This window comes from Cucurbita pepo, chromosome 18 (genome assembly GCF_057944985.1).
Source record: "Cucurbita pepo subsp. pepo isolate OVF chromosome 18, ASM5794498v1, whole genome shotgun sequence".
In the NCBI taxonomy this organism is placed as follows: Eukaryota; Viridiplantae; Streptophyta; class Magnoliopsida; order Cucurbitales; family Cucurbitaceae; genus Cucurbita; species Cucurbita pepo.
Window position 1 is genome coordinate 11,538,416 of NC_141815.1, and position 15,841 is coordinate 11,554,256.

Genomic DNA, 15,841 nt, shown 5'->3' on the forward strand with positions numbered 1-15,841 from the left:
CGTGTTGGACTGGGTATGACCTTGAAGTCAAAGACAGAATTGAGAAATTTAGGAAAATCCAATTCCAATTATTTATATAATACATACATATATATAATTCCACATTTCAAGTCGGTTGCAATTTGAACATTTAAGATGAAGTAAAATAATTTTGTTGAAATTAATATTTGCTATGGAAAGATATTGGATGTATTTTGTCTTAAATTTTGAACTGAGATTTCGAACCTAAATTATTAAATAGACATCAATTATCGTTCTACTAATAATTTGATATTTAACGTTTATAATTGTTAAACTAATAATTTTCATTATAATTTAAATAATATGTTTACTTTACCGATTAATATAATCTATATTCCACGGTTAAGATTTACAAATTTATTAAAATAAAATTGAAAAAGAAAACATCAAATGAAATTTAAAATCAATTACCCTGTTGAGCGTTATAGTTTATTAATTTTTCTAAATTATAAAATTTGAAAGTAAAACTGATATAAACAAATTCATTGAAAAGTATTATCTTAATCGAAAATGGCAATAAAAAGGAGAAGAATAAGGGAGAAAGAAAGGGCAAAAGAGTGGACCCCGGAGCCACGTGTTTGGATTTGATTTGGTAGGATAATGTGTCCGGTCGGAAAAACCATATAAAATATTAAGTAAGCGACAAATAAAACAGAGGATTTTCACGTGATGGCGCTAGGTTCCGTATCCAAACACGCATCTCCCGTACAAGACCGTGGTACCTGCTTCGCTAGCAACAAACGACAGCACGCGGTCCGTGATCCCGTTGGCCTTGGTTGGCGCGGCGCCGGCCTTTGCCTCCGCCAATCGAAAACATTCGCGCTTCACGAGCGTGAAATCCACGCCCTACTCTATTCATAATCTTCTTAAATTCTCTTACGAAATATATCTGTAAAAATATATTATACGTCAATATTTTTTTACCTAGAGATTTAAATTTAGCGGGTTAGGAATTGCGAATCTTCACAATAGTATGATATTGTTCACTTGGAGCATAAGCTCTTATGACTCTACTTTAGACTTCCCATAAGGCATGCCAATGGAGACATATTCCTCTCTTATAAACTCATAATCTTCCACTAAATTAACAAATGTAGACTCACTCCCAATAACCCGCAATGTAGCTTCCCTTGTAAACCCATAATCTTCAACTAAATTAACTCACATAACTCACTCCCAATAATCCTCAACATAGTTTCAATTTAGGTCTCGTAAGTTAAAATTAATAAATAAATTAAATAATGAAATGAGCTTGATTTTACATTTAATTGTGTGTGGGCTTATTTCACTCACTAATATTTATCATCCATTTGTTTTGTATGTATATTTATATTCAACTTGAGGGGCGTAAAACGATTTTCACGTAGGCTTAGCTTCTTCTAGCTAAATCAGTTATTTTCTGTCTGATCCTAAATTGGTCGTGTCATGTTAGATTGATCATGGACTTGTTGGACTCGCAATTGATTCAACTTAATTTAACTTTTCATTCTCCTATAACACGACTTATTCATTCATCATCGTTTATTTTGAAATCATTCTAAACCATCTTTAAAAAAATAAAAAAAAATAAAAAAAAAAAACCTTTTTGAATTTAACAAAAAGGGCATTGGAAACAACAAAATTAAGATATTTAGCATAAAAGGGGCATGAAAAATGGCGTAGTAGCCATAATGAATGGAGTTGGTGTGTTGTATGGCTTAAAAAAAGGGCAAAAGAAAGGTGATATGTTTGGTAATTGTTGGTGGTTTGTAGCATGCCAACCTGGGCTACTCCGCCATAAAGTGCGTTCTGATACAACCACACCTAATCCTTCCACCTTTACTAACGCCACACTTTATCTCTTTATCTTTTTCAAACATTTAAACTGTAAAGCTCACTGCTCCCTTCCCCCTAAATTATTCATAAAATTTAGGCTACCTAAACCCTAAGATTCTAATCTTACAATTATGGACACATTTAATTATATTTTATATTCTACCTATCCATTACTCCCATAAAAACTACGATCATATATGTATAATATTCGGTTTAAATACCCTTTCTAATCTCGAGTTCCTTTTTATTATAGTGTAAAATTTTATTTTGTGTAATATATATATTTCACATATTTTAATGTATGTTAAATACAAATTTCAATTTTATTGGATGAAATAATAATTATTATTTTTTTTTTTGAAGGCGTGACACAAATATAAAATATAAAAGTTGGAAAGTGAAACTTATAATTTTACTCAATTATTTGGAATCTTATCTTGAGAACCGTTTTCCTTTGTCATTGGACAAAAGTGCACAGTGCACGAACTTGGTTACTTTAATAAAGTAGATTGTAAATCTACCAAATATCAACAAATAATACATAAAAAAACGTTATTTTCTCACCAAAAGAAACTCCACCAATTAATACTTCTCGACGCTAATTATTTATAATTTTTTTTAAAATTATAACTCATTTCGAGTATAAAACTCTCGTGACTTTACTTTTAATTTTACTGTCAATATAAATAGTATTTCATATATCTTTTCTCTTAATTAGTCAACGTGGGACTCGTCCCAACAATCCATAATCCGATTAGGTCTTAGGATTAATCTAATAGAACCAACAAAATTAAGATAATGTCAAACAATGGAGTTCACATTAATTTGGGCTTTTTTTTTTTTTTTTTTCAATCATTTTTTTTATTTTCGGTTATTTTTCAAATTGGGCTCTACTTTTGGATACTCCAATTTCCCAAAAATGGGTCATGGGAGTTTTGGGCCCAAATTGGGCCGTAATTGAAATATGACGCAATATAGAATTTTAGAGATAATTAAAGCAAAATAGAAGGCCACTAGGGTTAAGACAAGATTAATGACGTAAATATCAAAATTACTCATAAAAAATATATTGCTAATAGTAATTAATCAATAAAATAAAATAAATAAATAAATTTATATTACGCATTAATTAGCTTTTAATACTCAAATTGAATAATTTACTTTAATACGTAAAATAAAAATAATTTAATAAAATATTAATAGCAAAATAATTAAAATAATTGAAGATATTCATTGTAAGTGTATTAGTTAAAATTTGTCAAACAATCATATTAACAATTAATTAAAAATAATTACGGGACCGCGTTTTTATGTGTCTCGTCCGGTCTGACCTCACAGTAATTACGTTGGGGGTGCAGACACCGAATAGAATCCTTGCCGAATGAAAAATCCCTTTCTCTTGTTTACTTAAAAATAACTCGCGTAAATTACTAACAGAGTTTTAATCCAGTGTCCGTGCACCTGACGTGAGGATCGTGAACACTGACACGTGTCACATGATCAAATTTTGTGAACAGCCGCGAACCACATCAGGGTTTACATTACGGCCTGACGCGCCCGCGCCCCCTATTTTCCGTCCAACTTCGTAGGAAAAAAGCTGGACAGGCTGAGGTGAAAAAAATGCGGAGATGGGTGAAGGTTCAGCCACCGCCCTCTCACTTCGCTCCTCAGCTCTAATCCATGGTTACCCATTCAAGTTTCAGGTTCTCTCTCTCTCTCTCTCTCTCTCTCTCTCTCTCTCTCTCTCTCTTAGCGCTCTCTTCTTCTGCAGAACGAGCTTATTTGCTTTCTACTTTTGCTTCGTTAATGGCTGCTCAGTACTATTTTAGGTCGTCTTTGGTCCCATTTTTGGATTTGGTTAGATTGGTTTGATTATGCTTTTTTAATTTGTGGTGGGAAGGGTTGGTTCATGTTTCAGTTTGTTCGTATTTGTTTTCGATGAAATTGAATTACGTCTGTTGAATTTTTATATTCCTAGGCTGAATTTTTATCGTCAATTAGTGGTTTTCTGAAGAACTCGTGACAGATCGTCAAGTAGTGATTATGTTGCGAGCAAAGCAGATTGACAGTGTTTCAAACCGGGACAGATCATTTTTTTTTTTTTTTTTTTTTTGTGGTGTTACGGGGTGATCTGTCGAACTCGCTCGATCAATTCAATTTAATCCATATGGTTAGGTTTGAGTTATCAATTAACTTAGGTTGGGATAGGTTCAAATAAAAAACTCAATGTAGGGTACTCTATAGATGGGTTGAGCCGAACTAATTCAAATTTATTTAATTTCATAATTATTTTTTTCTCTATTTGGAAGGTAGTTTTTCAAAATATATATTGAAATTAAGTGGTAAGTCTTGACTCAATATTTGGAAATAAACAATGACCCTAACAACTCGAACTAATCCAATCTAAATGTTTTCTAGTTAATTTAGGTATGATTTATTATTTAATAAGGTTGCTTAGGTTGAAAATTTTGTTTGGAAATAAATAATGAACTTAACAACCAATCCAATCCAAATATTTTATAGTTAAGTATGATTCATTATTTAATAAGGGTTACTTACGTTCAAAAAGAAGATTTACGACCTGTACAATTGGGTTGGGTCTAAAAAATGTTTCAACCTGACCAAACTCAACCCGTGAGCATCCTTTATTTTTCTTAGTAGATCACAATGTAATGCACACGGGTCTTCATGCACATGCCCTGAAGACGAAACTTGTGTTTCCCAGGGACAAAATGGTAGTAGTGAAATTCTGCCCTCACAAAAGCATGCACCTTGATAGCCAATAGTTCAGGAAGCTTTAACTGCAGAAAATGCATCAAAAGTAATTATGTCTCATGAAACTGACGATGTTGATCTCTCAGTTTCCATACAACAAGTTACAAACACCGGCCCCAATCTCCAGAGGGGAACAAAATGTATAAGGTATGCCAGTAGCCTTAGCTCTGTTTTGGATGATGAGTGCATTTCACCAAATATTGACACTCAGATTGTTAAGATGGGTACTATGGTTGTGAGCTTCTTCTCTGACTTTGTGAATTCTAAAGCCCCCTTATCTGACTATGATTGAACATTTAGCTCATTTAAAATTTGCATGGTTGATCTTGCCCGGTCCATTTCTTCTGTGAAACCTTAAAAATCAAACATCTAAGAAGAGAGAACATTCCTATAGATTTTAAGCCTCAAAGTAGTAGTAACCATCATGGTCCAAATTGCAAGGCTGAGCAATTCAATAATTATGTTAAAGGCTCAAAGCAAGTTCCAGAGGCTAGGATGCGAAAGTCAGTGGTATTTCATAATATCTCCTCAGAAAATTGTGATAAATTAAAGGACTATACCTAAGAGAACAAGAGTTTATTCAAACAGCTTTGGCCATAGGTTCCATAGTTCACAAAGTCTTCCAAGAATTTGAAAAAACTTGCAGATAATTTTAAAAGCTCAATAAGATGAAACCAATCGCTCCACTGTTTTTTAATGCCCCATATGTTATGGAAAGTGTTTTTTTGCGTATTGCAACAACTTGGCTCTGTTTCTGAAGAGGCTCTTGGAAAATTGAACGATTCAATAGATGCATACCAGGCCAACCAAATTCTGAAGTGGGTAGATTACCACTCTGTTGCTCTTGTTTTCTTTTTTTTTTTTTTTTTTTTTTAATTGATTAAAGCGCATGGCTAGGTTTAGACATGATGGACACACTTGTACTAGTATGATTGGCCTCCTTAGTCGTGCCAAACAGTTTGGTGCAATAAATAGACTGCTTTATCAAATGATCAAGGATGGGTGTCATGTCAGCGCAATGTTGTAACATGTAATTGTATAATTCATTGTTATGATTGTGCAAACTACTTGCAAGAAGCTGTTGATGTATTCAAACAAATGCAGGAAGCAGGGAGTGAACCTGATGGAGTCACCTACTGCACGCTCATTGACATTCATGCTAAATCTAGCATTCTTGATATTCCATGGGAATGTATGAGAGGATGCATGAGGCTGGCCTCACTCCGGATACATTTACTTACAGTGTTATGATCAACTGCTTGGGGAAGCTGGCCATTAGAAGTTGCATATAGGCTATACTATAGGATGGTTGATCAGGGTTGTGTTCCAAATTTGGTAACCTACAATATCATGATTGCTCTTCAAGCAAAAGCAAGGAATTACGACATCCAATAGTCGAGCTTTGAGCTAGATAAAATGACTTGCTGCATAGTTATGGAAGTATTAGTCCATTGTGATTTACTTGAAGAGGCAGAAGGTATATTTTTTTAGATGCAAAAAGAAGAACAGGGTCTTCTATGAACCTATTTATGGTATGGGAATGATATCATGCTATGCTTAATGCCGGTTTACAACCCAACGTGCCTACTTGCAGTTCCTTGCTTAGCGCTCTTCTAAGGGTACACCAACTATCAGATGCCTATTAGTTGTTACAATCAATGCTGACTATCTATACAAACTCATACCTTGCTTCTCAGTTGTTGCACTGAGGCGCAAATGAATGACATGGGATTCTGTTGTGAGCTCATGCAAGTCACTGATCACCCAACTCACACATTCCTTGGTCGAAATGTGCGAGATCACATGAACAATTTTTGGACCTTATGCTTCTTGCGGGTGTCTGCCCCTTCGGAATCGATATTGTGATTGAATGGGGATGGCGATGCAGGGTCGCGAGATCTTGTCTAGTGAGGCAGGCAGTCCAGGACACGCTTAGCATTTGTAGCTTACCTTTCTGGATGTTCTGGTGCGGTGTAGGGAGGTAGATGGTTGCACCAATCTTATGTGGAGAGGAGGCATTTGTTATAGCAATACCTCTTCTAACTCCATTCTAAACTTAATATTTACAGCCAAAATTCAGTTCCGTATGAATTGTATTTAAGATTACTTTTTGGATCAGTCAGATATGGGAAGAAATCTGTCCATATTCAAGTTGAAAGCACAAAAATTCAGTTAAAAGCTGTGGAGTTTGGCTATTTGCTAGTGATTATAAGGAAGGAGGTTTCAACTTTTCCAAAAGGAACTATTTTTTGATTTGTAGCAGACAAAATTTTGTCTTTTCCATCGTGGGCTACTTTTGCAAAAGATGGAAGACAACTTATCTTAATGTTGTTATTTTATTTATTTTCTTAAATTATGAAATTATTAACTATTTACTTTTTTTTCTACAGTTAATTTTATCAATTTTAGGGAAAAAAAAAAAAAAAAAAATTTCTATTAATTAAATTATAGTTAAAATGAAAATGTTTATATAATTAAATATAGTTAAATAAACAGGGAGCGACGGCAATGACAGAAGTGGTCATAATTTTGGCTGAAAATAATGCATAAATAATAATTTTGTTAGAATAATTATAAATAATATACTTGTGGTTTAAGACTTGTTAAGTCATAATTGAGAGTCTTAATCTTAATCAGAATCCCCAAAGAGTGCATATAAATACATTTCTCCGCCATTAGTCCACTTTTGATGAAATTGTTTTCTTTACTCTCTCTCCCTCTCCCTCTCCCTCCTCGAAGGGTATGTGTCTGTGCGTCCACAAAAACACACAGACCACTCTACTTGTTTCCCCGCCCAATCCATTTTGCGCCTTTTGATTTCTTTGACGATCCATCGTCTTCTCCGGTGACGGCAATCTCTCTGCATTATCCGCCACCGGAATCTGTACGTGTACGACTGTGTTCCCTTCCTACATCTTCTTCTACCTTCAATCTACGAGTTAGTTTCTTTTACTCATTCTTGTTATTCTTGGTGTCTTTGCTCATTCTTGTTATTCTTGATGTATCGGTAGACGCATGTGTAAACTTTTCTATATGCATGTCCATTGGATCACTATAGAGGTTCTTGATGGGGCGCAAGAAGAAAAACATTGATCCGCGTTCTAAACAATCTCCGTCGGTTCGTGGAGTCGCCGTTGATGCTTCGAGTTTACCAAACGCCGCCGACAAGAGTTCAATACCTGATAAGGCAAGTTGTAACAACCAAAGTAGGATCGAGTCGGTGTCTGTCAATGAATCGGATGGCTTCTCTTATTCCACAATTAAACTCGAATGCGAGCGGGCTCTTAACGTGCTTCGGCGCGGGAACCACTCTAAGGCACTTAGGCTTATGAAGGAGTTGAACTCCAAGATTAATAACTCTGTTCACTCTGCATTGATTCATCGGGTTCAAGGTACTATTTGTGTCAAACTAGCATCGGTTATTGAGGACGTGAATACGAAGCAGCGGCATTTGAAGAATGCAATTGAGTCTGCTCGCAAAGCAGTCGAGTTCTCACCAAACTCGATTGAGTTTTCCCATTTTTATGCAAATTTGCTTTACGAGGGTGCAAATGATGCTAAGGAGTACGAGGAGGTGGTGCAAGAGTGTGAGCGGGCCCTTGGCATTGAAAATCCAATCGATCCCGCTAAAGAAAGCTTGCAGGATGAAAAGGATCAGAAAATACCTACTGCAGAAGCGCGAATTACACACGTTCAGACTGAATTGAGGCATTTAGTTCAAAAATCAAACATATACTCGATATCATCTTGGATGAAGAACTTGGGTAATGGGGAGGAGAAATTTAGGTTGATTCCGATTAGAAAAGTGACAGAGGACCCAATGGAGGCAACGTTGGTTCAGGCTAAGAGGGCAAATGAAATCAAGAAGGCAACGAAAACGCCTGAGGAGCGAAGGAAGGAGATTGAAGTCCGTGTTGCTGCTGCAAGGCTGTTGCAACAGAAGTTTGAGTCGCCTCAAATGCAAAACGAAGGAGGTAAAGCTGATCGGACCCTGGATTCATCTTCAGGGTCTAGTACAAAAGTTGGTGAGCGGCGGAAACACGCCAATGTGCGGAAACATGGCTCTTCACGTGAAAGTAGGGATTGGGTTTATTCTTTTTGGAATTCCATGAGTACAGAATCAAAGAAAGAGTTGCTTAAGATCAAGATAAGTGATCTTAAGACTCATTTTAGTTCTTCAAAGGATACCTTGGCAAATGAAGTTATTTCAGAAGCTGTGTCCTTTTATGATGCCAATAAAACATGGAATTTTTTGGTGTGTTGCAAATGTGATGAGAAATTTGTGTATCCGGAATCCCATATGCATCATGTGCTTCAAGAGCACATGGGTAACCTTTTGCCGAAAATGCAATCTATCATGCCACAGAATGTTGACAATGATTGGAGTCAAATGCTTCTAAATTGCTCTTGGAAACCATTTGATGTTTCAGCTGCAGCTAAAATACTCATAGGTCAAACAAAATGCAATGACTCGGAGTTGGTTAAGGATATCGACTTACAGCATCACTCAGAATGTGAAGAGTCTCTCAAAGATGCATGTGGTTCATCTCCAGAGAAGCATAATCATGGGCATGGTTTAAATGAACTCAAGCTTTATGAAAAAATTAGCAACAGCGGATTTGCATTATCTGATAGTTTTCCAGTATCTGATGACTCTGAGCGAACAACGCTTCTTGAAAAAATTCATGCGGTATTTGAGTTACTTATTGGACATAAATGCCTTGCTGCAAGCCATCTAAACAAGGTGATACAATTTGCAATGGATGAGTTACAAGGCATTGTTTCTGGATCTCATTTTCTAAAGCGGGGTCTGGACCAAACACCTCTATGTATTTGCTTTCTGGGCGCTTCTCAGCTTGGAAAAATCCTCAAGTTCTTGCAAGAATTATCTCAGTCTTGTGGTATTGGTAGATACTCTGATAAAAGTACTGGTCAAGTTGAAGATCCAGAGAGTGATAAACAAGCTGTTGATGTCAAAGAGAAACTTGTTCTCAATGGAGATGCGTCACTTCTCCTCCTAAACGAGTGTTTTCTGTCGTCTGATATCCCTCATGCCAATGATCAGGTTGCAGCCACAGATCATATGCCTGCTGCAACTGTTAAAGATACTACTGCAAATGAGGTTCTTTCTGATGTCGATTCTTTCCTATCTTGGATATATGCAGATCCCTCTAATGGGGAACAGGTAGCATCATGGACAAAAACAAAGGAAGAAAAGACAAAACAACAATTGGAAATTTTTCAAATGCTTGAGAAGGAATTTTACCTTCTGCAGAACCTTTGTGAGAGAAAATGTGAGCATTTGAACTATGAGGAAGCGTTGCAGTCAGTAGAGGATCTCTTCTTTGAGGAGAGCAAGAAGGAGGAAGCTACGGCTGAATTTATCCCCAAGAGTTATGTGTCAGTCCTGAGGAAGCGAAGAGAGGAGCTTCTTGAGACTGAAAATAATGTGATGTATATCGGCAGTAGGTTTGAGTTAGATGTTGTAACTAATATTTTGAAAGAAGCTGAAGCTCTGAAGGTTAATCAATTTGGATATGAGGAAACTGTTGCCAATGTGCCTTCTCAGTCATGTGATCTGGAATCCGGTGAAGATGAAAATTGGAGGGCTAAGGGTTATTTGCATCAAGTTGATACTTGTATAGAAATTGCAATAAAGAGACAGAAAGAACAATTATCTATTGAGGTATGATTATCAATTATGGTTGCTTTACATATAGGTATTTGCTGTTTGCTCATTTTATTTGATCATGCAGGTTAGCAAAATCGATGCACGTATCATGCGGAATGTTTCTGGAATGCAAGAGATGGAACTTAAGCTCGAGCCTGTTTCAGCACATGATTATCAATCAGTATTGTTGCCTCTTGTGAACTCATACTTGAGGGTCTGTGTCAATTAGGTTAATGTTAACTAATATTCCTTGAGCCTTTTGGGACTAAATGATGGATTCAAATATCAAATTATAACATTCAGGCATATTTAGAAGATTTGGCTGAAAAAGATGCTACGAAGAAGTCTGATGCTGCAAGAGAGGCATTTTTAGCTGAACTGGCACTGGATTCAGAAAAAGGTATCAAAGGAGGAAGTGATAATTCGAGACATGCACATGAAAAGCCAAAGGAAAAGAAAAGGAGCAAGGAGTTTAGGAAATCCAAGGACTCTAAGGTTGTTTTGTCATTTTACCATTAGAAGTTTAGGTTCACGATTTTGTTGTTTTTGTAACTTAGTTGTTCCTGGTGAATAATGATATTTTAATAATTTTATTTCTGCAGGTGGTCAGTGGTCCTGAGCAGAATGTGTTTCATGATGGGGCTGTCGATGGAGTGTAAGTATTACTGTTGACTTCCCCACTCTCTGGGACCTATTAATCACTTTTAGGCATTTGTTTTATTATAAAATCATGAACGTCTGAAATCTTCTAGCTAATTTTCTGTTATTGGTGGATGGTTTGGTCAATAACTTGTTGCAGTCCCGTTCAAGTTTCACCTGATGGTGATGTGGCAAAGGTAGACGTTGCTGCTTTTGAGAACTCTGATGCTTTAAGACTACAGGAGGAAGAGCTTAGACGCAAAATTGAGCTGGAAGCAGATGAAAGAAGGCTAGAAGAGGCTCTGGAGTATCAAAGACGGGTTGAGAATGAGGCTAAACAAAAGCTTCTGGCTGAACTACAAAAGAAATCTGCCCAGACAAATCTAGAGGACAAAGTTGCTCTGGCAGAACATGATAATCCCATTGAACTCGTCCCCAGTGTTGAGGGTGCTGAAGAGCATTTTAAACCCTCTGTTGTGGTAAATGTTATTTTCTTCGTCATTCTTTTCCTTCTTGGTTATTTTAGTGAATTATGGAACTCCCTAGTTCTACATGTATCCAACATTCAAAGTTTAGAGAATACGTCAAGGATCTTATAAATTGCTATTTTAGGATCAATTGGCAGAAAGTGAATTGATTCCCGGCTTGTCTAGGAATTTTCCTGCAATGCCAAATGCTGTTTCAGGTGATTATAAGTTAGTGGTATACATTGATGGAAAGTTACTTGGCAGCAAGATGCTGTGGCTTTTAGTGTTGGGTTCATCATTCTCTTTTTCTTTAGCAGGTTCATACAATGCAGGAATTGTGGAGAATACCCCGCCGCCTTCTGATAGGAAGAAGGGGAGGAAAGGTAGACGACACAAGGTTGCAATCAAACGAGTTGATGGAAATCAGCCTCCACAATCTTATAATGATAATGTAGCCTTTGACAACCAATTGAATGAGCAAGTCAGAGATCATGACAATCTCGTAGTAGATAGTGGTGAGTGCATATTCTATGTTGAAAATCACTATTTATTTTCTCCGCATTGATAAATGGGGATTGTGAATGATGGATGTCCTGGGTTTTATCTCTTTTAAATGATTCATGCAGAATAATGCTGGGCGTGGAAGCATAAACCGTTAATAATCAAAATCCATTTTCAAAACTGATGAATTTTCATTGATCAAATGCCACAAGTTCTAATGTTCTGTTTTCTCCTTGACTTTTTCCCCTTAAGGTCTATTTGGAACGAAAGGTGTAGGTTATTCCCCTTAAGTACTAATTTGGAAAGAAAGATATGGGTTATTCCTCTTGAGGTTTAGTTTGGTATGAAAGATATAGGATTCCAATTTAAAGTAGTTTTTTCTGTCCCAAATTAAATTGCATTGAAAAAATAAAAAATTCCTTTTTTCAGGTCTATAGTCAATTTCTCCTTGCATGATATGTTTGTGCAAATTTGTATTCTCTTGCTCACTTATTGAAGATATTGAAACTACTAAACATTAAATTTTGCCATTTGTACTCGATCAATTGCATTCCTGTGCAAATCTGCGGCATGAAACCGCTGTTCATCATCTTTTTGTTTAGACTGGACTAGCATTATCTTGTACTCTGATTCAATCAGTTAATCCACTCTCTGAAGAAAATGGTACAAAGACTTTGGGACAACAACATGCGGAGGATGATGAGGAAAGATTTCAAGCTGACCTTAAGAAGGCTGTACGCCAGAGCCTTGGTTAGGTTCCCTTCATGTCTTTTTTTTTTTCCACTTTTAGTTGCACGCTTATGATTTTAATTTGGTTAATCTGTATTTGGCAGGAAACTATTAAAAAAGGCAAAAAAAAAAAATTTATGGGATACCTTTTTTTGACAATCTTTATCTGTATAGATTTGCTCCTTTTTATTTATTTATTTATTTATTTTATATTTATTATTATTATTATTATTATTATTTATATGTATTAGAGCTCCGTTGTCTCTCTAATATGCTTGATTAGTTGGAACCCTGGTTAATTAATTTTTTTATTATTTATTTCTTATTTTTAATTTTAAACTCTGTAAGTGTTTAGTCCCCGTCTCATGGTTATACTGAGTTCTTTGGATTCAGTATGCGTTTGTCTCAAAATGTCGCAATATAATTTTTTAATAACTAAAGAAAGCCATATAAAGTATTGTAACTTTTTCATTGTTAATCTTTAATCTGGTTTGATCTGGATGAATGATTAGATTTCTAGAGATTTCCTGCATTTATGGGCTCTTTGTTTCTGTTTCCTTTTTTGTATGGTAACTGCAATATTATCTGACTATATTTTTAATGTTTGCTCAGATGCATTTCAAGAACAGCAGGAATTGCCATTGATTACAAGTTCCAGTACACCATCGATCAGCTGTGGTGAAGTAGATGGTAATGATCTTCCATCAAATGAACTCAACGTAGAGAATGTGCAGGAAGCAGATGTATTTGGTACAGGACTTAAAAATGAAGTTGGTGAATATAATTGCTTTCTGAATGTGATTATTCAGGTGAGTGAATGACAGAAGAAGATTATATATCACTTCACTTTGCTAGATCTTTGTTCCTTTTTCTGCCTATGCAGTCTAAAAGGTTGTCATGTTCTATGTGAGCTCAGTCCTTATGGCATTTAAGACGGTTTCGAGAAGAGTTCCTGAGAAGATCTACGACTGAACATGTTCATGTTGGGGATCCTTGTGTTCTTTGTGCATTATATGAAATCCTTGCTGCCTTGAGCACGGCATCTGCAGATTCTAGAAGAGAAGCAGTCGCCCCCACTTCTTTGAGAATAGCTCTGAGCAATTTTTGTCCTGATAGTAATTTCTTCCAAGAGGTATTTTTGCATACCCCTGGTTTTTGACGCCTACATCTTTTAAAAAGAAAGAAAGAAAGAAAGCTATATTACTCTCTACTTGATTTTTTGTAGTGTTTATGAGAAAATCTACAACTAATTTTTGGCGGTTGTTCAGGGCCAGATGAATGATGCCTCTGAAGTGCTAGCAGTCATTTTTGATTGCCTACACAAGTCGTTGACTCGTAGTTCGGGTGTTTCTGATACAGAATCAGTGGAAAGCAATTGCATGGGGTCGTGGGACTGTGCAAGTGACACTTGTTTGGTTCATTCCATCTTTGGTATGGACATTTTTGAACGAATGAATTGCTATAGTTGTGGCCTGGAATCTAGACATCTGAAGTACACTTCCTTCTTTCACAATATAAATGCCCATGCCCTTCGAACAATGAAGGTAACAGAATCTGCCTTTCCCTAGCGTTGACGATCATTCATTTTGGAACGGTGTTCTTTTATATTGTTTCTCTTATTCAATTTTCTTCACTATCCAGGTTATGTGTACAGAAAGCTCCTTTGATGAACTTCTGAATGTTGTTGAAATGAATCATCAGCTAGCTTGTGATTTGGATGTTGGTGGCTGCGGAAAGCTCAATTACATTCATCGCTTTCTCTCTGCAGCACCACACGTGTTCACAACAGGTGATTTATATAATTTTTATCCGACTCCTACCACCCTACTTCCTCCTGCCCGTTACCCTTGATCTACTATTCATGATGTTTTACTTGTATGCAAATTTTTTATTGTAGTCTTGGGTTGGCAGAACACTTGTGAGAGTGCTGATGACATCACAGCGACATTAGCTGCTCTGAATACTGAAGTAGATATCAGTGTTCTTTATCGGGGTCTAGATCCAAATACTACCCATAATTTAGTATCAGTGGTATGTACTCTTCTTTCTTCATTCTTTGAGTGGTTTGGCGAATTTTCATGGGTATGTAGTGTTAATTTCTTATTCATCATGACCCGTGGAATTTGAGGTTACCTCATAGTCATTGATATTTAAAACATGTCGACCTGGGGTTTTGAGTATTCCTGGGCATTCATAGACACGATCACCTGGGTTTCTTACTATTATGCATGACACGATCACCATGGATTTTGTAGGTTTGCTATTATGGTCAACACTATCACTGTTTTGCCTACAGTCACGACAAGAAATGCTGGATAATGTACGATGATAAAACTGTTAAGGTAAGTTCTGACTTTCCTCTGCCTCTTTTTCTTTTTTGGGTGGTGTGTGTGTGGGGGGGTTGCTTTTTCTTTTTCCCTCTTTTTTCTCATATGACATTAACTGTGCTCATGCTAAGGTAATTGGCGGCTGGCCTGATGTTCTTACCATGTGCGAAAAAGGACACTTGCAACCTCAGGTTCTTTTCTTTGAAGCTGTAGATTAGCGATGTTTTGGAACTGTCTCCTTAGCCGTACTGGTGGAACGTGGTTTACATTTGATTTCTGTCTTGGCAAGGAGTCGTTTTAGAGAAGACTTGCCATATACATCCACAGAATTCAGACAGTACGTATAATATTGGTTTGTGAAGAAAATTTTGATCGGCTCATAGCATAGATCTTTGAGTTTTCTGATACAATCGACGAATTTTTTGGGAAGATCTGGCCCTCGAGGAGAAAAAATATTGTAAGTATGATAGATTTCTTCTAAATTGAGGGAGCCAGATGATTGGAGAGCCTAATGGTGAGATAGTAGAGATACCCAGGTTCCTGCCCTTGGAATTCCTTTTTGGCTTTGATCCTTTAAATAAGGAACGATATTAAATGGGGTGGTCTCTTGTTATATCTTACTTGAGAGGTGTCTTGGATGTTGTATAGTTCCAATTAAATGCGCTCAGGCCTCCCAGCTATTGTCACTCAAATATTTTGTAATCCAGATTTTGGTGATGAATATGAACCGATCTTCAGGTTCTTTATTCTGGATTATTTCAAGTTGCTGAAAAATAGAGTCTGTCAATGCATGGATGGTTTTATTTAATAACGTAAAAGCATTTTCATTGAGATATAATATATAAGCTTTTGGTTTTGTGGTTCAAAAATTTGCAAACCATGGATGGATGGTTTGC

The 15,841-nt window shown here is 36.4% G+C and overlaps 1 protein-coding gene and 1 pseudogene across 5 annotated transcripts; both read left to right on the plus strand.

Annotated features, from left to right (window-relative positions):
- Nucleotides 1–3,313: 3,313 nt before the first annotated feature.
- LOC111780561 (uncharacterized) lies at nucleotides 3,314–6,988 on the plus strand (annotated as a pseudogene). The gene is made up of 3 exons (XR_015413590.1): nucleotides 3,314–3,539; nucleotides 4,698–4,758; nucleotides 5,716–6,988. The product of XR_015413590.1 is annotated as an uncharacterized LOC111780561 (transcript).
- Nucleotides 6,989–7,269: 281 nt separating this feature from the next.
- LOC111779748 (uncharacterized) lies at nucleotides 7,270–15,701 on the plus strand. Of its 4 annotated transcripts, none has more exons than XM_087119555.1 (16): nucleotides 7,284–7,549; nucleotides 7,670–10,297; nucleotides 10,368–10,496; nucleotides 10,586–10,777; nucleotides 10,885–10,937; nucleotides 11,082–11,400; nucleotides 11,534–11,606; nucleotides 11,706–11,903; nucleotides 12,547–12,639; nucleotides 13,231–13,427; nucleotides 13,535–13,750; nucleotides 13,887–14,162; nucleotides 14,260–14,407; nucleotides 14,516–14,649; nucleotides 14,874–14,960; nucleotides 15,077–15,701. In XM_087119555.1, the coding sequence occupies exons 1-16, from the start codon at nucleotides 7,301–7,303 to the stop codon at nucleotides 15,161–15,163; spliced, it is 5,079 nt and encodes a 1,692-aa protein (XP_086975681.1). In that variant the 5' UTR covers nucleotides 7,284–7,300; the 3' UTR covers nucleotides 15,164–15,701. The 4 variants fall into 4 exon arrangements, with proteins under 4 accessions (XP_086975683.1, XP_086975681.1, XP_023515638.2 ...); XM_023659870.2 differs by having other exon boundaries at nucleotides 7,285–7,549; nucleotides 12,529–12,639; XM_087119556.1 differs by having other exon boundaries at nucleotides 7,285–10,297; nucleotides 12,529–12,639.
- Nucleotides 15,702–15,841: the final 140 nt, after the last annotated feature.